At 48.8% G+C, this 24,369-nt stretch overlaps 1 protein-coding gene across 1 annotated transcript; it reads right to left on the bottom strand.

Annotated features, from left to right (window-relative positions):
• Nucleotides 1-4,410: 4,410 nt before the first annotated feature.
• LOC122372917 (agrin-like) lies at nucleotides 4,411-23,833 on the bottom strand. The gene is made up of 5 exons (XM_043350595.1): nucleotides 23,718-23,833; nucleotides 22,749-22,854; nucleotides 15,306-15,498; nucleotides 14,289-14,439; nucleotides 4,411-5,111 (listed from the first exon to the last, which is right to left on the bottom strand). The coding sequence occupies exons 2-5, from the start codon at nucleotides 22,760-22,762 to the stop codon at nucleotides 4,963-4,965; spliced, it is 507 nt and encodes a 168-aa protein (XP_043206530.1). The 5' UTR covers nucleotides 22,763-22,854; nucleotides 23,718-23,833; the 3' UTR covers nucleotides 4,411-4,962.
• Nucleotides 23,834-24,369: the final 536 nt, after the last annotated feature.

Raw genomic sequence — 24,369 nt, 5'->3', positions numbered from 1 at the left:
GTATCGTCACCCTTGCAGCTGCAACTTTGTGTATTGACGTCTTCTTTTCTATCACTCCGCATTAAAAAATCGCCAGTCAAAGCCATCCGGCGAGATTGGTAAAACCGCACATTACTTTAGCGGTGGGCTGTACATCGGTGGCGTGTCCTTTGTTTTGCTCTCATCTCCCTCACACACCAGCTCACGCTTCTCACACCTTCCTCCACTCATCCTCAGCTGTCACCCCTCCCCTCCACAGCCCCCTCACATCCCATCATGACACCATGTGATCGCTCGCCGAACCATTGGTCGTCGCGCCACCAGCACAGCTCTCCGACCATCTGCGGAGATCGGCACAGCACGGCCGTATGCCTCTGATCGGTGCGGCGTGCTTACGTCGGCTATCACGCTCGGGGCAGATGGCCGTGTGGAGGATAGTGGTGGTCGGGCTCTCAGGCTTTGGTGGACATAGGGCTTAGTTGTGTGTGTAAGAGGAGCGAGCAGGGAGATGGAGGGGAATATGCTGACAGGCAGCCAAAAGCAAGATTTACCGCATTCTGCTGCGCATTTCAACGACATAAGTGCAAGTGAATAGCCCGCGCCCGTAAGGATGGGGAAATCGGAAACAGATATCTACCTTCTTCCTTCGATAAAGCCAAAATAATACCTACTGATAAACCGTCACCAAAGCCTCAGAATCACATCAATTGTACGCATAATTAACTTTTACGAAAAAGGAGTTTGTGCTACACCGCTGGAAATAACACAAGGGTGGCGTTGTGCTCTGAAACCGAAGACCTCAAGAAGTCTGCGGGAAGAGTGGTCATGATCAAGCCTAAAGTTTTTAGTTTTACGTCATTCATGATGAAGACAAATACCTAATAAGCAGCTCAGAAATCTTAAACACCTTCTTAGGATTTAAACCCGAAATTTTGGACCAAAAGTGGCAAAAATAAAAAAAGAAAAAGATTAAAAAGCGCACTCAAGGCAAAATATTCCACGCCAAGAATGCTTCCAGCGTTTTAGGCATGGAAGTGCATACGAGCTATTCACAGCAACCATTACGAGCCACGGTCGTGGAAGTATGTACTATCTAGTATCTAATTTATATAACCGGGAATTTTTCATTAACGAGAAGGTGGCGCGTGCCGCTAGCTGTCCCCGGCAGGTATCATCGCTCTCCACCCTGACACCTTGTCGTGACTCGCAAATATGTTCAGTACCCACCGTCTTTTATATGCGCAGATAAGCTCATGCACTCACCAACATTATAACACCATAGACTCTCTGTAACAAGCTCAAGGGCTTCTTGACCCAAAAAATAGTGTAACACACATTTCACTGTCTCGTCATGTTCTTGTAAGGTTTCGTATTTAAAGGTAGTGTGCCAGCTTTCTTGGACCGTATGGAGTTAATGGCCCAGATAAGGAGAACCGGATTTTTAGAACTTATCCATACCTTCAAAACTCATGGAAACGTCTTAAATTCTTCAAATTTTGAGTACCCCAGTGCGAAATTCGCCCCGACGGATTGTCGGTCGTACCCCAACCACATTTCACACCACTATGAACAATAAATGCACACACTGAAATCGCTATTACCGATATGCTCATCCAATCAAGTTTCGATAAACCCGTTCATCATCATCTCCTGCGGTTTCGAACACGCCTGTTAGGTGGCTTCTGATGCTCGTCGAGGTCGGAATTTCCAAATACGCGTGGTGAGTCGGGCCGCGCGCTCTGACTTCGGCCAAGAAAAATGCGTCAGCTGATCATTGTCATTTCTGCCACTTGCGTGTGTTGAAATGAGGTCATAACTTATAAGACGGCTTTTTCATATCAATTATTTTACATAAAATCATATTTCAAACCATAAATAATGTTAGACAGCCAAATAAAAGAAACAATACCAATACGGGCTTACAGTTTAAGGCTCGACATTGTGTTGTCTACGATTAGACAGCTGATAACTCATTCCCGTACGTCGTATGGTCGTAACACTATAATGACCTTTGCTTATTGTCACAAGTGCGCCGCAATCGCGATTGTTGCCCGACGCCTGTTTGCAGGTGAGCCCACTACAGTTGTTATACATATCTAAAAACCGAAAAACTTTTAGGCGAAAAAGGCACTATACCAGGCCCATTTTTGATTTTTTTTTGCGATATTAGGTAAAAACAGAAGCTTCTTATCCTAGGAAAAATAAAATGGGAAATCTTTCAAAGGTGGCACACTACCTTTAAAGACGTGTTTCGCCCAGCATCCTCTTGAAACATGGAAAACGTATTGCCAAGCTGATAAATTCTAGCTTGCCTGGTTTGCCACAAGTGCACCATTGACAATGAGGTTGATGTGGCTTGCAAAGACATCTCGAAGGAACGTCAGTCGTCACTATACATACGTACAATTTTAACTGGACAACAGTCAACTCAAACATCAGAATGATATACGGGTAGGCAGAAAGCGTCAAAAGGCACTCAAAAATAAAAACCGCAAGATAACGTGACACTTCCAACAAATACCTGCGACTATGCCTGCAGAACACTGCCACCGCCGACCGCGTCTCATCTGCGTATGTTCTCAGGCCCGAGCCACATCGATTGTCCTGGATAGCAGCGCTGTGACCCGAGTGGCGAGGGTCATTATCGGCAGTATCAGACGCCGGAAGGGTGCCAGAAGTAGAAACCCGGCACGAGCCGCACTGGCACCTTTGTACATACCTCTTATGAAACGTGCTAGAAAAAAACATGATGTCCACACAGTAGGCATGGAAGATAGACAAGGGAAGAATTTTCATCAGTTTTTTTTTTTGTGAGTAGGAGGGCTCGAATTGCTGATTTATAATGTAAGCTACGCAGCAATGCAATAAGGTCAAATTTGCACAATAATGATAATCTTTTTTGCTCTTCAAAGGGGAAGGAAAAAGTGCAACGATAATTTTCACCACATTGCTATGCCTAGATTCCCATGTTAACCCATGTCCCAATGCGAAACACGATATCATGTGTTGCACATCTTCATCATGAGGTAGCAAACACGCAGACGTTGCACACGCAGCGGACAGGACAGCTAGAGGACAGGACAGCGGAAAACGTGACCACCATGGGCGGACAGGACAGCCAAGCACGTGACCATCAGGCGGACAGCGAGCGGACAGGCGGACACGCGAGGAACAGGAAGACACAGGACAGACAATGGGACACGTGTTGAACAGAGGAGAAGAACGCGCGGTTGCCAGAGGTGAACAAAAGAGTACAAACACTGGGAACAGAATGCGTAATGGTGGCAAATTGGACCCATTTATGGCCGCATAAGGCATAACGGGCCTAATAATAAATCGACGTTGATCGAACCGATGCCTCTTCTGACCAGCATTGGCTTTTTGCGTGATATAGCAGGTCGCTCACGTACGCTGCGCGTTTAGAGGTTTAGGTTTAGATATTTGGAGTTTTGGTTTAGGGTAAGTGTGTGAAACTATGCAGTTCCTTGTATATTGTACATGCTAATATGATCCATTTTCCATGGATATCTACATGTATAACGGGTCATCCAATACTGATGGGCCAATACGGTGGATGTAGAATTAGTGTGATAGTGAAAGTAAGGGATGTAGTGATAGACCTTATCCACTTTATGGTTTCGTGGCATTGTCAATAATTCTCCTAAAATCCATCAACATTTCGCCCCACACCAGCCATTGGCCGTGAGTAGCTGACGTGAGACTGCCCTGTCGGGGTCGAAGGCCGGCGTCCCAGCCATTCACCGCCTCCTAGTGGACATGTCCGCGGACAGTTGTCCTCCCCACCCCCTGTCCTACCACCCGCGGACAGTTCAGCGACATACAACGGCCGCTCACACACCCGTGAGAGAGCACGCATCGATCACACAAGTGGCCACAAAGACCGACTGACAGCTGCTTAACAATGCAGATCGCAGCGATACCGGGCTGCTAGCAGCCATTTGCACAGCGAGCTTAGTTCGGCAAAAATGGCTCTATCCATGTTTAGGTTGTAAACCGTATACGGCCTTGAAAATTGCGTTGATAGAACTGGAACTTATACATAAAAATGCTACATTATTTATCTCGCGCAATTTTAGGGACACCCATCACGTGATCCATTTTATTTCACATAAATGCATGATCGTGTGACGATGTGTAACTAATCGACTAACTAACTTACTAAACTAACTAACTAATCGTGTAACGCTCTTGTCTGTTTTACTGCACGCAAGTCCCAAATAAATAATGAATGTTTGAAAAGGTCATAAAAATCGGTTAACTGTTTCTCCTATAATTCATGTTTTCCCACCACGATGCATTCATCATCATTTCATGCTAGTTATCTTCACAATCAATTATTAAAAAAGGATCACTTGGATACATCGGGCGCTTAAAAGCAAAACGCTCATTTTGGGTTTCAAGCTACACTCATTGTTTTTAACACATTTCACTGTATTAGCAAGTGGACATGGCAGTAACATGACACCAACAACAGGTTGATAGGGAAACGAATTAGTTGAGAATGACGTACACCTGTCTCCATTCTCCCAAAAGCACATACAACAACACACTGTACAGTATTACTGTTATCCATGACATTTATTTACACATGTAATATCTTTTCCAAACACATTCATGAGTACACAATGGTCAATGAGTTAGCGAGTTACGTCAGACAATCTAACAGCGTTCAACAGTTAACCAGTGCAAACATTCCATAGAACACCGACTGGGTGGTCAGCACTCCCAGCACGATACAGTCTGCCATTACAACCACTCTATAGTACACTGTCGTTCAACAACCTCCAATACAACACATTTCACTGACGTAGCCATTTAAACACACACACGAGCGTTCAAACTCCCACTCACGTCACCAATCTTGATCAGACCTATGGCTATAGCACACGCCTCACTCCCTCTGTTCACTCGCTCACGCCCGTTCTGCTCACGGATGACGTCACACCTTGGTGACCAATCCGGTCACACTGCCGGACAGCGGTGCAGTTTGACATTGTCCACGTGAGTGGCGAGGTTGACAGCGTGTTTGCTGACGGAGAGTCGGCGCAGACAGCCGGAGAAGGGCCGGTAACAGAAGAACGGTAGCCCGGCCGGCAGCGATGGTGAACCGCCTGGGGGCACACGGAGTCGGCACGGGTCAGCAGGGGTGAGCACAGGTCAGAGGAGGTCAGCACAGGTCAGAGGTCAGCACAGGTCAGACGAGGTCAGCACAGGTCAGAGGTCAGCACAGGTCAAATGAAGTCGGTGAAGGCCACATCAGACCTGACTAAGCGGTGCTAAAGGATCTCTGAGTAGTCACACCACGTCGGCATCGACGCGTTACAACGCGGCATTTACGCGTCATGGAGAGTTATGACACTGCTACGGGTCGGCACAACTAAGCATGAATAGGTCAAAAGAGGTGATCAAAACACCATGCAGATAAGAAACATTGCAACTAACAGCACATGGCATGGCGCGAAAGGTCAACACAAAGGAATGTCACTAGGATACAAGTAACTTAGGTCCATGAATCATGGCGCATACAAGTAAAACATTCGGGTCCGTAGAGGTTGAGCTCTGTCCATGAGTTTGTGACCAATGAACCGCATCGTTTACGGCACAACTCACGCTTCGATGCCCACAAATAATGCAGTACGCCGTGCGTCGCGTATATACAGTAGCTTATGCCCCCCTTGTTTACAATATGGATAATTAGATAATGCAGTTACCGTCCGACCTGATCATTTACTAATCTGCATCCCTCGTCATGTTTTTGCCCGGTGACGGGAGTGCGCGCTCCCAACATGTTGTACGCTGCAGATCTGCTGAATAATTAACGGCTCACTCGCGCGGCCGGCAGCTACCTGACGGCGCCGACGCACCTCACAAAGGCGCCCCGAAATAGCGCCGGCGGGGGCGCGTCCGGCTCTCTGCGACTCCCGACCGGGCCATGCATTGATCGTTGCGCTTTGGGTGGGTCTGCAGGGCCAAGGGAGCGGAACGACTTCTGTCGGGTCCTGGCGCCGCCGTCGCCGCCGCCGCGCCTCTCTTATGCAGATCAGGCGTCTCTTTGACGCCAACCCAGCTGACCCCTCGCCCTGGCGCGTGCGCCCGCCTCCCCGACCCCCAACTCGAGCCATGCCGACATCCGCCGGTTCAAACGGAGAGCATCTCCGGAAGGAAGATGACGGCAGCCCAGCCGACGTCTTGACGGTAACTTGTTATGCTCTCCGGTCGGCGAAGAGTTATGTAGAATGCATGTGCAATGTGCAGAGTGCTTGTTTGCATGAAGGGAAAGCTGGGAATATTTCCCAAATTTACCGTTGTGCTTAGACCCAGCCGTGTGGAAGGTAACCTCTCCGTAAATACCAAGGCTACAAACCAACAGAAGATGATAGTTGAGTCACGTTCTAGCTTAGATTGCAGCACAATGAAGACGGCAAATGAATAAATTTCTTTTTCAGCGAATTCGTATCCACGCTGCACACCTGACCGAACCCAATAAGCGGAACGGGCTACCTCAGGCCCACTATTTCGATCACGTCTCTTACGCTGCATCTGCGCACTATTCGAGCGGTGGGATCCGTTCGAGTGGCATCTGGAGAGGTGCGCTACACGAACGTTTTCCTTGGACGTGGTCCTCGTGTTCCGGCCATTTTCCAGGCCGACTGTCCCGGCCCGGCGCCCGTACAAACTTCATCTCATCAACAAGTGGAACCAAGTCTGAATACAGAGCACGCCGCACCGCGTTCGTGGCTAGTCGTTACCGGCGAGCTTATCATGGAGCTCAGTCACACAGGGTGGGCCGAAAATGCACACCTCGCCGCCACCGGCTTTTCCCAAATGCGCTGTGCATCATGACCGAGCTAGTTTATTACCACGCAATGGTTTTGATGTCACATCTGTTGCATGCGAGGGCTATATCCGGCGTGCATAATGTAGGCAGGCATGCCTTGTGCAATGTGCATATCCGCACCAGCTTAGCCTTGGGTTCAGACAGCACCAGGACAATGCACAATGCCAGAACTCCGATTTATATTATCAAAAAATTTTCATCGATCATTTTTTTTTCTATATACCTACGTAATATATGCATTTCCAGAAAGACAAAATACCTACTGAGGAATGGACACGACCAGTGGCGTATCCAGGGGGGAGGCCAAGAGGCCATGGCCTCCCCCTTTGGCATCAAACATGCAAGTGGGCCCTTTGGGTTACTTGAGTGCAGTGACGTACCCAAGGGGGCCATGAGGGGCCCTGAGGGGCGCCCTGGTTACCTGAGGGTCCCCCTGGTCATCTGAGGGGCCCCTGGTTATCTGAGGGGCCCCTGGTTATCTGAGGGGGCCCTGGCTACCTGATTGGTCCCTGGTTATCTGAAGGACTCTTGGTTACCTGAGGGGCCCCTGGCTACTGGGGTCCTGGTTATCTGAGGGGCCCATGGTTACCTGAGGGGCCCCAGGTTTCCTGAGGTGCCCCTGCTTACCTGAGGGGCCCCTGATTACCTAAGGGGCCCGTGGTTGCCTGAGAGCCCCTGATTATCTGAGAGGCCCCTGGTTACCAGTTGGGCCTCTTGGTATATGAGGGCCCCTGGTTACCTGAGGGGCCCCTGGTTACCTGAGGGGCCCCTAGTTATCTAAGGGGCCTCTAGCTACCTGAGGGGCCCCTGATCCATTGGGTGACCCTTGGCCAGTGATCTGAAGAAACCCTGGTCACCTGAAAGGCCCATGTTTACCCGGGGAGTACCTGGTTATATGAAGAGCCCCTGCAGTCACATAAAGGCCCTTAGTTAGGTACCCGTAGATCCCCTGGTATAACCGTCCCCTGGTTATCAGAGGGTCCCCTGGTCACCTGGTGGGCCCAGCTGGTCAATTGAAAGACCCCTGGCCAATTGAAAGGCCCTGGTCAATTGAAAGGCCCCTGGTCACCTGAGAGGCCCCTGATTACCTGAACGGCCCGTGATCACTCGGATTTAATGATAAAGCCTAAGTGATGGCCCCCCACCAGTCCCTCTAAGCCCTAAGGCCCTTACCTACAACGGCGCCTGCGAGGACCCCACACCAGCGCATCTGACGGCCTTTCACCGACACCTCTGAGGGACTAACACAGGTGACTCTGAGGCGCCCGCTCGCTTCACTTCGACATAAAATGCCGTGCATTTTGTGCATACTTTTCAAGCAAAAAATGATATTTTTACTTGCCAATTTTGCACATTTTCTCGGGGCTTAGACAGACAGACATACAGACAGACGGACAGAGGGGGCCGCTGCAAGGGGTGACCGGACCCACTGTGCCCAATCCCCTCATCGAAAGGCTCTGGATACGCCCCTGCCTGGGTTGACAGCGGCATCTGGGTGACCCGTGGGCCCCTTTGAGAGCAGGCGGCCCCCTCCTGGGCGAAAGCCTGGGTACGTGCCTGCTTGAGTGTCCCAAAAGAGCCAACCTTCAGGGTCTCATCCAAAGTACTGGCCCAAGCATAAATAAAGTCAAACTGCGTCAAACTATCTTAAAATGCCATTTGATGGCCCTCAGAGGCCAAGGCCGAGCCCGCAGAGGCTAGCGTGGGCCCTCAGAGGTCGCTTTGGCGGCCATAAAGAAGCTTAGACTCGAGCGTGGGATCCTTTGACGCTGGTGTAGAGCCCTAAGGAGCCAGTGCTCAGCCCTCTAAGGCCAGCGTGGGGCCCTCTAAGGCCATTGTGGGGTCTTCTACGACCAATGTGGGGCCTTGTAAGGCCAGTGTTGGACCCTCTATGTCCAGCATGGGGCCGTCTATGTCCAGCGTGGGGACATTTAGGCCCAGCGACATGGGGCCTTCTTAGGTCAGATTGAGGCCCATTGGCCACCGAGACTAGCTTGGGGCCCTCTGAAGACAATGTGGAGCCCTTTTAGGCCAGTGCGGGGCACTCTGTGACCAGCGTGAACCCTCTGAGGCCAGCGTGGGGCCATCTGTCATCTGACTTCAGACTTCAGAGGCTGGTGCTGGGCCTTTAGAAGCCAGCGCGGGCCTTCATAGGCTGGCGTCGCGGGGCCATTAGAGGCCACCTCGAGGGCCTCGGCAGCTATTTTTCAGATCTTATGCATGTTTGGCCCCCCTGAGGTAGGGGTGGCCCTTAAAGGCCGGCGTGGGTCATGGGCTTCTATAGACCGGCGTGGGTTCGAGAGCGGCATAGGGTCGTCAGACTGACTCAAAGACTCCCAAGAGCCAGCGGGGGGGGGGGGCCTATGAGGTCAGCCAAAGCATGGGTCTCCTGAGGACATTATGGGGCCCGGAGGCCAGCGTGGTTCACTCTGTTGCCGGTGTGGGGCTTGCAGATTCAGAGGCCAGAATGAGCCTTTGCCCTTTAGATGTCGGAGTGAGGCCAATGTGGGCGACATAGAGCCATCAGAGTCTAGATCAGAGCTCAACCATCTCCCGTTCTCCCGTTACCCGGAATTGCGCGATCGGACGGTAGGGGTCGGGGTCTACGCAACAAGCTCTGCTTAGCGTTGGCTCCGGCTCTGTCAATCCGTCCATTCAAACATTCGAGCTAAATTGAATATTTACAAAAAAACGAGTCGGGCCCTTCTAAAGTTAAGGGTAGGTATCATCCCTCAACCAGCGCAAGACACTAAGAGATTAACCCGCGCCCTGGTGGGGTCTGTTTATAACGCGACCTGGTGGGGGGGGGGGGGCTATTTTTTGCCCCCCCTCGTATCTCCGAAACTACTGGACGGATCCGCAAAATTCAAACGGCGTTCGAAAGGCCTGTCAAATTTGTCGAAGGAAACCAAATTTCATTGACCTCGGGGTCACCGATGACGTCACAGATCAGGTCAAAGATGAAATGTTTCACCGTTTACGGGTCTTCTAGGGAATGCGCTATAACACCGAGGAAAACGCATTTTGTCGAGAATCAGCGATAGGGCGTCAGTTGCCTAGTAGATATGTTGCTATTAGAGGTCACTGACAATACCAGGTCAGGTCACAGGTCAGGTCACCAAGGGTCACAGGTCAGGTCACATGAGCCCAACTTTACTAAGGTTGTGTGATGCATGTTTTATGGCCAATTTTTCATTTCCAACTCAATGGTGTTGGTTATAAGACTATCAGGTACGGCTTAGGTCACTTTCTGGTGAAGTTCAGGTCAAGGTCAGGTCAAGGTCAGGCCAAAAAAGGTCAAATTTTAAAGTTGATAGTTTTGCATAAAATGGGTATTGATTCGATGCAGCTCGTCACGGGGAGTCTAATGGTGGTCTTTGTTTTGCGCTACGGGGTCTAGAATTTCTAAAAATTGAGTTTGAAAATTTGACGTCATCAATTTTGAACAGTTTTTTCGCTATAACTTCGCCAAAAAAAGAGGTATCAATCTCAAATTTGGTATGTGGATGGAAGGCGGTAAAGACTATCACATATATTCCGTTTTTTTTGCGAAATTCCAAAAACTTTTTGGATTTTTCGGCTAATATATCCAAAAAAAAATATTTTTTTGATTTTTGGGGGTCAAAATAAAAAAAAATCAAAAATCCAAGATAGCAGTTTTGTAGCGCTGTCAATTCTACAGCTTTTATGTCCTTATCATTTTTATGTATTTGCAATACTGTAGGCCTGACAGCTCTTCCCGCGAAACCCTTTTTTGGGTCGAAAACGGCAGAACATGACGTCACTCTGACGTCATTTCCGGCCAACCTATCATAGCCTTTGGAAAAAAATTTTTGGTCACAATGTGTAAAATTGATGTCCGGGAGGGTACTGAAAGTTTGGTGACGATCGGCGCAGCGGTTCTGGAGATATATCGAAAAGTCTGGAGGGGGGCAAAAAATAGCCCCCCCCCACCAGGTCGCGGGTTAACATCTTCCCTTTGAAAAATATTACAACCGTAAAAACTTGGCAAAACATTTTGCTTTTGATAATCTTTAGTGGCCCCGGCAACGACCAAAGCAAAAAAAAAACTGTATGCCAACTGCTGCTGAAATAAATTGTACACTACATACAGAGCTATCGATATCGATGGCTTTTTCACGTTTTTTTTCTTTTTTAGATTGCCGAGTGTGCTTAAAAAGACTCCCTCACATGGCGAAAGTGGCAAAGAACTGCACCTGGGCGTGGGTTAAGTACGCCACTACTGGGGCCCGTAAGGTAAGGGTGGGGCCCCTTGAGCATGTTTGGCCTCCCCCTTTTCAAGATCCTGGATACGCCACTGGACACGACCACAGCAGCAACCACAACTCCTCACAGAGATGTTTGGTCTACCCTCTTCAATTTAGCTCAGACAGACAGCTGGCAGCATCTAATCAATCAAAGCCGTTAGTTTCAGGCGACACCACAATATTTCCACGAAAAGTCATCCGACGCCGCCAAAACTACATTCCCTTCTTAGACAAGGCTTGGAAGCTGGACATAATCCAAATCCCTGTAACTGCTTACATTCAGCCATTGCTAGGGCCTATACTGAACGTTTCTGAAATTGTTTTTGCCCTCTGTGGACGCATGTCAGCGGACATGCGAGCGTGCCCCTGTCATATGCCATTGTAGCATCCGGCGCGGCGACCGGCGCCATTGTTGTGGCGATGTCAGGAAAGGTCTGGCATCTATCTGCTGTCTGATGTATGAAAACGACTCACGATCTGAAGCATTGCTGATCATATTCCGAGCATTGAAATCTGTTCATGCACCAATGCAGGACATATCGCTGCCGTACATATGATCACTGAGAGCCGGGCTAATGGCTGTCAAGTGTCAGGTCACCATTTCAACCGAGCTCCTTCGGACCTGTCCTACTTCGCGCCTACATAAAGAACCAAAGGCCGCCATAACCGAGCACCAAGAGCAACAACCTCACGCCCGCACTCCTCTAATTAGCGTGAGAACTCCGACACTGTCTGTCGGCATCCACCGACCAATACAGTCCACAGCCGTCCGCCGCGCTACGTTCCCACCCCAGTGACGTCACGGGCCATTCATTGCGTCCACCGGACATTGGTGGACCGGCTCATTTGGCGGCGACGCAGCCTCTTCTCTGGGCCGCTCCCAGGCGGCGCTGTTTGTCCGCAATTACCGAGCGGCCACTTACGGGTCGACGTGTCGCGGACAATAACGGAACACAAACAGCGGCACGCAGCACACTGTGCGTCCGAAAGGACCGCGGATGTCAGTGCAGCAGCGGTGGCAAAAGTTCCGATATGTGATCGACAGTGGGCTGATCGGGATAGGAAGGAGTCAGTGCTTTTACAAACTGTAGAGGGGTGCACCACTTTGTTGAATTCCGTTCAATTATTACGACACATTGTCAGTGGTCAATGTTGGGCATGTTCTCCCAAGCTAAATCGGAAATCCTGTTCAATATGTTGGTCATTTGAACTGCGATGCTTGCTGCAACGCAACACCGGAACACAACTCCAGGCAGCGGGACATAAAACAAGGTCATTAAGCCAGCTTCCGGAACAAATCAACCCATCAGATTTCGCCGAATATGGAGATGTCAGCCGAGGCCGTCCTCACTCAGACTGCAATCCAGTCGGGTGGGCGGTTATCTGGCGATCTCTGGTGCCCCCAGCCTCCCCGCGTCGGTCAAAGAGCCAGTCAGGCAGCGGAAATCCGTCCCTCCCAGCCACTGACTATGGAGCGGCAAAGTTGCTGACCACAACTTGTAACGGCGACATCCGTCGAGTTGGACTCGTCTTCCTGTACTCGGCATGGCTTTTCGCTCGGTGCAGACTTTGATCGGTAGCCTCTGTATGTATGGGCAGGGTCAGTGGCTTACATAATGCTAGATGCCACTGCTGGTGTTAAGTCTGACTACCACAATCTGAGAGAATTTAGCGTATGCAGCTACCGCAGCCAACAAAACGCAAAAAATCCTAAGCACATCTCTTTATGAGATCTTCATATATCTCACCAGTATTTTTTTATTACATGTTAACTATATGTAAAAACGTTGTATTTATGCCTTTCCCCGCAGCGGTTCGGCGGCGCAGTGGCCGGGCTCTCCTCGGCGGGCCGATGCTCAGGTGTCGTGTTTACCGACGTCACCGCTGTGCCAGGCGACGGCGCCGTTTTGGAGGCGCTGTTTGCCTCACCGTCGCCTGTTCTATTTGCCGGGGACGGACGTGGGAACGGAAGCAGAAGCGAGGGAAGACGGTGGACAGAGAGAGGGCGTGATAGGATTAGGACGGTAGTGTGGACAATGGTGGCGAGGCGGTGGCGCAGCTGCTAAGAGCCAGACGTTCCCTCGCTGATTTATTGAAGGGTAGAATGGCGGCAGTTGATAGTGCTGATATTGAAGCTAAAAGCTAAGCATTTGTGTTAAATGTTCACCTTGTTATAAATAGTGGAACGTTTGTGTAGCTTATATTCCCGCGTGTTGGATAATGAGAGATCATGGCTGTACTTGGACTTTTGAAGGTGACGATATGACATTTGTAAAACAGCGTATGGCTGGGACTATTGTTTTTTTTTCTATTTGCCCTCAGGTAGTGGACAAAACATTTTCTCATTTACCTTACTCAAGGGATGGCCAGATCAACAACGGAAGGTTTTCAATCCTTTTTCAGAGCTAAATATGTTAAAACAAATTTATTGACCGTCTTCCAGGGTTTGAGCTATACTAATGGCATGGTAAATAGCCTTCAGACACGTCTGTTCCTAACGTTTCTGAAGCATGGCTTATTCTGCAGAAGAGGGCATTGCCATAGACGCCAGAACAAATGCTCTGTCCAAGCCTAGTCGGGTGGCATTAATAACCACATAAGAGCAATCGACAGGCTATTTATTCACACATAGAGACCAGCCAACGGCCTCTTCACTGAGCTCTCACAAAGGAAAATAAGCCCGAGCGGGGCGCAACCACGTGCCATGGATTCCTTTGACATTTTGCAGCCACGTACAGCGTATGCACAAAATATAGCACGAGGCTACGTAAGTAAAGCTGTGCACGGCCGCCAAAGAAAAATATTGCATGAGCTTGTCACAGCAGTAGCTCTGCAAGAAGCTCAATGTCAACATTTTCAGGTTTTATGTTTCAATTTTGCAGCAGCTATGACGGGAAAATAGGCTCATTAACCCGTATCCCACCGCCACGCCACTGAGATTCAGATGAGATCGTATGCGTTGAAAATGAAAGGACGTGCAACATTCCGGCGTAATGTGCGTGGCATGCTTGTTTGAGAACTTTCACCACTGAAACTCTGTATTTGTATTTTGCATCATCCTGAAATGTATTAATCACTGAGTTTCTTAAAAAAACGCATGCATACTTGCATAAGAGGACATAAGAGCACAAACAAAACGTATCGCTAGGCGTGCACCCAGCAGTTCCCGTTCCCTCTCTCACCGATATAGAGTTTTCCATCAGTGTGCAGTCGGGAGCGGCCCCTAGCCGGCCGCGAGGTCCGCTCCGGACGGTGACGGTCCACCTGAATCGAGGCCCAGCGGCGGCGGCGCCGCACCCGCACACGGTGCCACGCGCCGTCACTGACCGCGTGCTGAAATACAACGGGAGGGCGTTAGCGAGTGTGTGATCAAACGACGGAAAGTCATCGAGCGCATATTGAAACATCACATCGTTACATTTTGCATACTAAAATAACGATGAAATATCGCCGACTTGAACAAATTGTCAAAAGTAACATAAAGATACCGTAAAGAGGCACAAAAATATATATTTCCATGAAATGCAGCTCATTTCATACTATATTTAACTCCACACATACCAAGACAAACTCTTTGTGAGTCACGTTTAAAATCGCTGCTAATGCATTCTCAGAATCGCTTCCTTGTGGCCGACTTCTCATCTAAAGAAACTGACCCTACCAACAGCGCAGCAGTCATGACTGAGGTGTCGTGACGCCCCAAAGCCCGACCCAAGAAGAGTTATATCAGCATAATCGCGCGCTACTAGGGTAATGCTACGAGCGGTCTGGCACAAAACACAAATGGTGCGCACTTAACCCGCCATCCGCCACAAATGAGAGGAAAATTCCCAACGAAAACAAAACAGAGGAATTTCCACAGACGGCTGTTCTAAACTGAAATACAACGTCCACTACGGCCCCGTAGTCGGTAACGCGCCCGGCCATTGACTGCTTTCAATCGCTGTTCATAGATGGCAGTAGTAGTGGGCGCCTGAAGTTATGCTGTACCGCAATGCGTTCAGCGGCCAGTAGTCGCGTTACAGATGTCAAGCTCGTAGGATACGAACTACAAATGGTAGTGTGATCACCTTTTTATGAAAATGCATGTTAACCGTTCGCATTTATAAACGTTGGCTCGTCTGTATATGTAGTGTAAAGGTGCATTGCTAAATATCTTACACCGAAGTGTGCATAAATATAACCGTCTGAGTACTGACCTTTGACCCCAGTGTGACGACCCCGCTGCGTGACCTCGCCAGGTTGAAGGTGAGCTGGACGGTGCCGTTGGCGAGTCCGACGCTGAAGAAGTTGGCGTCCACGGATCCGAGCCGTCCCTGCCAGGCGATTAGTCCCTCGGGGTCCGTGGTCCGGAGGTGGAAGCTGAGCCGGTTCGACTTCTGTCGCTTACGACTGCGGGGTAATAGACGAACGGTGTCATCAGCCGGATGACACCGACAATGACAATGATGGGCCGACGTCGGCATGCCGATGCCGAGTTGCCGACGTCACCCCGACGTCGGCCGACGTCGGGCCGACGTCGGCATGTTTACTGGGAAGTGTCCCTTTGATAAGTGGCACTTTGGCAAAGTGACACTTGCCGACTGGCCTTTCTATATGAACTGGGCCCGGTCCTGGTGAGTTGCCGGGGCTGAGCCTGACCAAAGCCAGGATATGCCAAGCAGCCCCCAAGCACTCACCGCACCCGGCTACGGGCGAGCTCGGCTTACGGGCAATCCCAAATGGGATAAAGTTTCCCGTCCAGTCCGGATTAGGGGGTTGCGGCGTGGAGGAAGATTTGAGTTTCCTGAGGATATTTTGAATACAGAAGCTCTTTATGAAACATGAAACATGCATTTTATATTATTTTAACGGTCAAAACAGCGGCCGATGTCGGTCCGACGTCGCTCCGACGTCGGCCCGACGTCGGCTGGACCTCAGCAATTGATCTCGGTCCGACGTCGGCCCGACGTCGGCTGGACATCGGCTGGACGTCGGAACATGCGGGCATATCCGACACCCAGCCGACGTCGTGCCGAGGTTGGACCGACGTCGGGCCGACGTCGGCATGTCGATGCCGAGTTGCCGACGTCACCCCGACGTCGGCCGACGTCGGGCCGACGTCGGCATGTTTACTGGGATCACTCTGAAAATCACACAAATATCGCAAATTTTTATAGCCAACGGTTCAAAATACTGCAAAATAGTTAAGAAAACGCCATAACATCTTTGCTGGCGTAATGAGCCTTGCTAATTGGCTTCATCAGAGAGTTTGGGCCATAAAATGATCTATCCAGTGGTGAAAATAATGTTTTCGAATACAAAAATCTAAACATGCCATTGAATCCGTGGGAATGTTGGTGGGCGCAATTGGTTAGGAGGGCGCAATACACCCACTTTCCCCTACCTATTTCTCTTTTCCCCGTAGTACGCATATATGTGCGATTCTCTCACATAGGTACGATTGATATAGGTACGAGAATAAGCTCCATTAGGGCAACCCACATACAATTCCAGATAACCCGGGATATACATACCTATCACATTTTGTCATACCTCTCTGAGCTCAGTCTCAGTCTAAGGGTTCCCAAAAGAGGGTGGTCTCTTCTCTGGCCGACTTTTGATAAACTGCTTCTCAACCTCCTCGAGATCAAGCTCGAGGGCAGCCTTTTGGTGAATGAAAATGAGTAGGAGATGCGACAGACGGTCCGAGAACGAACGTTCTGCTGACGCACTTGATACGAGGACCGTCAAAAACAGGCGTACTATTATAACCGCCTATAATGAATGTTGCACCGGTCTTCTGTTCCCATACATCAGCCAAATTTTGTGGGGGCAAAACATAGTCTTGCCCCCACGGCCTCCTGCCAGTGGGGGCAGTCTGCCCCCACTGCCCCCACGGTGGCGCCGCCCTTGGTCAAAAAAAGAGGTATCGATCTCAAATTTGGTATGTAGATAGAAGGCGGTAGGGACTATCACATATATTCCGTTTTTTTTTTCGAAATTCAAAAAAACTTTTTGGATTTTTCGGCTATTATATTTGAAAAATCTATTTTTTGATTTTTGGGGGTCAAAATCCAAAAAAATCGAAAAACCGAAATAGCAGTTATGTAGCCCTTTTGATTCCACACCTTTTATGTCTGAAACATTTTTCTGTATCTCTAAAGCTGTAGGCCTGACAGCTCTTCCCGCGAAACCTTTTTTTGGGTCGAAAATGGCAAAAATGACGTCACTCTGACGTCATTAGCGGCCAACCTATCATAGCCATTGGAAAAATTTTTGGTCACCATGTGCGCTAGCTGCTCCCGGGAGGGTACTGAAAGTTTGGTGACGATCGGCGCAGCGGTTCTCGAGATATATCGAAAAAACTAAAGGGGGGGGGGCAAAAAATTGCCCCCCCCCACCGCCTGGAAGGTTAAGACTTACTGGAGGACTCAAAACAGTCGAAAATGTCTTAAAATAGCCAAGCATGTGTTTCGTTATGCCTGAGGCTAAAAAACTGGAGGGCCGATGACATCAATGTGGTCATCTGGACTACCTAGTCCATGTTCGAGATGAAACACTCGTCTAAACCCTAAAACGGTCCCATAAAGGCGAAAGAGAAGGTCTCCATTTCGTCCCGCTTTGTTCCTATGCAAAAGGCCGGGGTCACGGTATTGCGGGGTTATAGGCCTCCAGACGCTGACCAGGATGCGATTGGTACTCCAGAGACAGTTTTGGGACGCAGAATACTTCTGCAAGAAGACCTGTAAGGAATTTCAGCGTTCTAGCTTAACCCGCGAGTTGCTGGGGGGGGCGTTAAACACCCCCACTTTTTTCGCCGGGCCATAGCATAAAAACGGCGCGCCGCAGGAGCGCCAAATTTGGGGTACCTGTAGGGAATTGATTGAAGTTTATTGTGACAAAGTTTCAAAAAAATCGGTCGGAAAATTTTTGAGATATCGAGGTTTTAGTGACGTCATGATTTCTGAGTTTTCGACCAAAGACGGCATATGTTTAAAAAATCATATAAAATCACAGAATAGACATACAGACATGCCGTAAACGCCATTAGACTGCCAATACCATGAACAATGAAATGGCTATCTTCGATTATTGATTATCGTTCCGCATTTTCCAAAATCTTGAACTGAATCTTGGCAATTTCTCGTGACTACTTCACGACCATGATACATGCATTTCTTAAATTGAACTTTTTTAGCCAAACACGTACACATATGATAAAATGAATGTCACCATCGTGTTCTACGCCCCAAATTACCCATAAAACATGTGTCACAGGCTGCGAATATCAGTTTTGATATTCGGGAATATGTGCCTGCCCGGTTGACCTGACCTTGACCCTGACCTATGCTTGACTGACCCCTACATGGAGCTGACACTCTTGTAGGCCTTATATGATGGATTGTGCACCGTTTTGACAGAGTTTATGACGAGAGGCGCCCATTGCGAAGTCCTGAAGTCCATGCAACTGAAAGCCCGATTTCAGGTGTTTGACCTGACCTTGACCCGACCTGTGACCTCAAAATTCAACTTTAAAGTATTCATCTGAAGCGTCTCGTCGCGTTCTTTCGTTTGCCGCCTCGTGCGTTTCGCTGCGCCTATCGGTTCTCGAGTTATCGGCTGGGGGCGTTTAACGCCCCCCCCCCCCCCCCAGCAAACGGTGGGTGGCGAAATACCCCAGCAACTGCCGGGTTAACTCGAACCGCAAGTATGAACACAATTTTGGAGGAGAAATGGCATCCGAAATGTCGTAGGCCCATCTTCAAGCGAGACACTGAATCGGTGAACAGGTCAAGGAAAGCTCAAAAGCGGTGCCAGGAGAATGTGACAGGCATTTGTCGCAAGATCACATGTCAGGCAACTAATGGGATCCAAGATTTCATGAAAATACGCTGGGGATACTGAAATCGTGTCTCGTCGAAGCGAAACGCCGTTCCAGCCTCCAGGAGCTCACGGCGAATGTTAACCATCGCCCTGGCCGAGGGTTGATGCAACCCCCCTAAGATTTTTCGAAGATAGCGTAAAAACGGCGACGCGCAGCGGCGCCATATTTGGCACAGCCTATGGGGCAATCTTTTTACATATGACCTGAAACTTTCAGGTCCGGGTGATCTTGGGTCAGGTCAACAGGTCAGAAAAACCGATACAAGGTCATGGTCTAATTTCAATTTTCGTTTTCCACCTGTCCAACTCACAGTTTTGGACTGATTTCCTTCAAACTTTCAGGATGTGCTAAGTTCACCGAGTTGTATAACATATAGTTCGGGTTTTTAGAGGTCACTGACCTGAGGTCAGTTGGAGGTCATTACGTCGTAATGTTAAGCCTACGGGAAAATAATAAATTCGGAACATACTGGAGATATCCGCTTCGTTTTATCACTTTTGTGCTTTGAAACCATATCAATTAACAGCAGGTCACTTGGTGCTCCTTTGTTTGGTGTACTTATCCATGGGTCAGGTCAAATGAGGTCAACTGAGGTCAAATAACGTTTTTGCCAATAACTTGGCACATAATGACGCTAGATCTTAAAAAAATGGTGTCATTGTGTTCCTGGTGATCAGCCGAATCGAATGATATGCGATATGATGCAATTTGGTTAACTTGAACTAAATTAATTAATTAAACTTTACTTGAAAATTAAGAAAAACTTTTAATACACTTAAGCAAGCAAAAAAGTATATCATTCGACGCGCCTTGACGTGCTGAGTTCACTGGTGTTTTTCGTTTTTCTCTATCCTAATTAGATAAAAAGTTATAAGCGAAAAAATTGATCTGTTTTTAGCGAAATTTTTACAATTACACCCCCCCCCCCCAACCTCCTAAATATTGACCTAGAGCAACCAAATTTGCACAGGAGCAAGAACTCCAGAGGGCCCACCTACCTACTAAATTTGGTGTTTCTAGGTGCCATAGGAACCAATCGCGAAGGGGGGTCGCATCACCCCCCCCCCCCTGCCAGACCGTGTTATGAAAAATGCCCTGCCAGGGCGAGGGTTAAGTCATTATGGGCTAACTTCAAGCCTGCCACGCTGCGAAACATGCCGGTTGGCATGCTGCAGCATGTATTCGTGTGTTTGGCCATGAAATGAGGAGCACATTGACGTGTCATAAATATATCAAAACGCAATGTACAGCCCTCTGCAAACTGCGTGGTAGGTATTCTTTTTCCGACAAAACCGAGAATGACGCGAATACTATGCTATCGGTCACTCGAAAATCGTAACAGCAAGACGCGCGAGATACCGCATCTTAGATTGACATTATCATCATATTCATTTTCCATCCAGTTTGGCAACAAAACCTAAAAGTTTATATTTGCCCCCAAAACAAACTTTTGCATTTTGTTGCCACACAAGCCATATACTTTGTTTAGTGATAGACCCAATCGAAGGAGTGGAGCATGGCACATCTATGTGAGGTGAGTTCCGACCAACTGTTGACATAGCCTTTGAGTAATTATCGGTTTTGTCGAAAAAAGAATACCTACCACGCAGTCTGCTGAGGGCTGTACATACTCTGTTTTACGTGCAAATTTAAAGTGAGAACGAACTTATGGGACACCCTGTATACCATAATAAATGCTCGAAACAACAACTTCGAGAGCTTTAAGAGGACGTTCGTCATCCTCTGGGCCTTACATAAAAAAATAGATATTTCAAAATAATGCGGATATCATGACAGATGCCCTGGCACCTTCAGCATCGAAAACTGGACAATAAAGCCAGGCTGCACGTTGCATAACCATCCATACGATTCCCCGCCGGGAGGCATCACTGGGCTTCATGCGGGGGAGGGGAGGGGAGGGAGCTGCTGTCAGGAGAGCTGACAGGAGGGAGAGTGGTCGCGGGAGGGGTCAGGGGTCGGACCACTGGCGGCTAACGGTCCGGATACAGTCGTCATCCCGCGACGCCCCCCGGCCCGCCGGGCGGCCCCGTCTGGACGGCAGAGTTACGACAGCTCGCCGCTGGCTCGGCTCAACAGTCAGTGTCGCTATACGGCCGACAGTGCGGGCTGAGTCACGGCCTGGGGCGTGGGCGGCCCATACAGAACTGCGACTCCAAAACAGGATGCAGGTATACTATGATGGAATATACATAAACTGTTGGGTCATAGATAAATGTGATGGTGTTCAATAACACAATTTATTCAATAGGCCCTGATGGTTGGTCGCACTTATAAAACAGCACGCATCGTCACCCTTTTCTGGGCTGATGCATTGCGGGAGCCTCATTCCTCACTCTTCAGCCCATTACAATACTGGCTAGGAACAAAGGAGCAACTCTTCCTCCTCCCTTCCTCTCTCTCTCTCTCTCTCTCTCTCTCTCCTCTCTCTCTCTCTCTCTCTCTCTCTCTCTCTCCCTCTCCCTCTCTCTCTCTCTCTCTCTCTCTCTCCCTCTCTCTCTCTCTCACCCCCTCTCTCTCTCTCTCCCTCTCCTAAAAATGATAGCAGCCCAGCCCATCTGGCGAGCACGGCTGCGAAGCTAAGCAGTAGTACGGTGGGACTGTCGGCAGCTCTACCTTGTTACCACATCACGAGGGCGCGCCTCCCATCACAGAGCCGGCAATAACACTCTACTATCACGACGGGGCTGTTATCACGGAAGGTAACGATAGCACCCTCACCGTCTGGCGTGGCCACTATCACACAACGTAGCAATAGCAGCCGGAATTCAATTATCCGGCGCCAGCTAGCATTGTATGAGAGAGGTCATGGGGTACTAGATAATGACGTTAGAGATATACGCGTATCACGCACCGCTTAAATAGACACCAGACATCTCTATGGTATATGGGGCGTTGATCCTACTTAACATTGATTCAGGTAGTATTCATTGGAAGGCGGACGGATTTAGGTACATGGAATTTCTACTGGGACAATTATGTGGTTTGCTGTTAAATGTCAGTTTAGTTGAGAGCTGCATTCGAAGCAATGCATGAGTTGCATTGTCACTGAAGTCACTTGGAACCATCAACTGCGAAATGAATTGATTAGCATGTCGCGACAGCACCGCTGCCGCTGGGCTCGCGACTTCTGAATCCGTACCAAGTATGCATTTCATTTTCTCACGAACACTGAAAATCTTTATATTTATCGCCATTTCGTGGATGCTTATTGTCAACCGGAAACATTCGCATCACTTATCTTTTCACCCGTAAAATAAAACGGCCCCAATAATAGCATTAATGCATCATTCAGGCTTCGGTAGAGACATGTTTTCGGCCGCCCGGCTAGCTCGCCAGCGTTCATTAGCCCATCGAAAGCGTTCAAATAATATCTGACAGCGCTGTCGGCCTCCAAAGGCATTATCTCTGATCGTTAGACTGCCGATGAAGTTTTGGACAGCGGTGCCGGTCGGGACCGCACCCCGGCGCCGGCTGGACCAGCCAGTAAACGGATTACCAGCCCACTGGGCGACCGAATGTCGATATCAAACTTGTCCCTTTGGAAGGGCGGCAACCCCGTCACATGCAATTCTGTGTGTTGAATGACTTGTAATGTGGATGTTTGCACTTATGCTGAGTATGTATCACTGACGAAACGGTCTACCTCCACGGTAATCTCTTCCGTATATATGTGTTTGGCAAAAGCACACCAATGTGAGTATTCTTGTTCAGAACATGACAGATAAAACGCAGAATAATACAAATAGTAACTCACGCTCGACGGATCATGTTGGGCAGAAGAACGAACGCCTTCCCGTTGAAGTGTACGGCGTCACTCTGTCGTCTGGCGGCGACTCGGTCCAACCGAGTCCGACGCACTTCTGAAACACGAGTGGAGGGTTTTGCATTTCAGCAGCCATCCATAGGAATGTTGCATAGGAGGGCAGGCACAGGGCAGATAGACCCAAATACAAACAAACCACTAGACGGGTACGGGTAGTTAAAGAAGCTTGTTAGAAACGATTAGCCGCAAGACTAAGGACACACGATTAGAAGCATTTGAGTGAAACATACCAAGGCCAACAAGATACAGCTATATAATTGAAATTTGGTTGAAAAGTGTGCTAGAGTTGTGATGCTAATAATGCTGAAATTTCTACGTTTGTGTTTGTATGTAAGTTTTGTTATGCATCTGAGGAGTCGCTTGACTAACAACGTAACCTAATGTGATGTTTTGTACAGCTATACTAAGTAGAGTACTCGTGTGTCTATAGGCTGGCTGGCGAGAGAGAGTCTTTGGGAGACACCTGAAGACTGCGGAGGTCCATTTCACGTATGTGGGCGACCGAGGCTATATATCAATCGAGTCGATAATTAGAAGCCTCCCGATTCGCAGCTAACGGAAATTTATAGACTGATGTTGTAGGAAATCGTTACCCATTGATATGCTGAACATTTCACGGCCTCAAACAGCTGAGGAAGATACATCTGATATAGCTTTCGTAAGCTTGGAAAACATATCGTCGTCGACAAAATGCTAAACTAAAAATAAAAAGACGGTGACGTCAATGGCGATCTATTCATAGACGCTGTCTGGCAATGAGTACCTTTATCATTTTTTTCAAGAAGTTACAACGAGAGCTTGCAAACTTTGGAGACTGGTCCAGCGTCACAAAGTCCAATGCCTGTCAACCGTTACCATATAAATTTAAATTAACAAAATTTCAAAACATTGCTATCTTACTTTTGTGACAGTGCCGTCCGGTGTAGCTCTTCGTGCACTGACAGATATAGTTGGCTAGCCGGGGCAGGCAGCGGCCACCGTTTTTACACGGACTGCCACCACAGGGAGCGCCGATATATCTGAAACAAACGATGTGGTGTGAATGTAAGCGAGCAGAGAGAATGAGGAAGAAAACACACACTAGGGAAAGGCTCTAGAAAATACAAATATGTCATCATCTATTGACGCATATATGAAGGAAAACAAACCGAACGTTCTGTACTTATATCAAATGTCAGTTCAGTCATAGACCTCTGTATACAGAGGTATATGGTTCAGTCTAATCATCTACAGCTCAATTTATGAACAACTAAAACCTTCGTTTGCTTCTTCCCACTGCCAAAATTCAAAAATTGATCATCTTTCCAGCCCGATACCCTCTCCAGTCACGGTACGATCACCACTCTCTAGTCAGTACCCAAGCAAAGCCCGCCTGTCCTTCCGTTCCAGCAGCGGATGGGGGCTCCCGCTCACGGCTCGGCCGGTCTCGTGACCCGCACCTCGCCACCTGCACACGCCAGTCCCCCGAGAGGTCACATAGCGCCGTATAGTGGCCCAGTGGCTCATCCACCGCCGGGCTCACCGTGCGCTTACAGTGCCAAAGTAATCAGAT

The sequence above is a fragment of the Amphibalanus amphitrite genome, unplaced genomic scaffold, assembly GCF_019059575.1.
Source record: "Amphibalanus amphitrite isolate SeventyFive unplaced genomic scaffold, NRLGWU_Aamphi_draft 001418F_arrow, whole genome shotgun sequence".
Classification (NCBI taxonomy): domain Eukaryota; kingdom Metazoa; phylum Arthropoda; class Thecostraca; order Balanomorpha; family Balanidae; genus Amphibalanus; species Amphibalanus amphitrite.
Note: the sequence above shows the minus strand (reverse complement) of the source record. Positions and strands in the feature narration are given on the sequence as shown.

What these genes read in the sequence shown, in the direction of transcription:
- LOC122372917 (XM_043350595.1), bottom strand. An exon ending in TCGTCACACTGGGGTCAAAG is followed by an intron (nt 14,440 to 15,305) that starts GTCAGTACTCAG and finishes GTTGTATTTCAG; the next exon opens with CACGCGGTCAGTGACGGCGC. An exon ending in TGATGGAAAACTCTATATCG is followed by an intron (nt 5,112 to 14,288) that starts GTGAGAGAGGGA and finishes GTGTGCCCCCAG; the next exon opens with GCGGTTCACCATCGCTGCCG.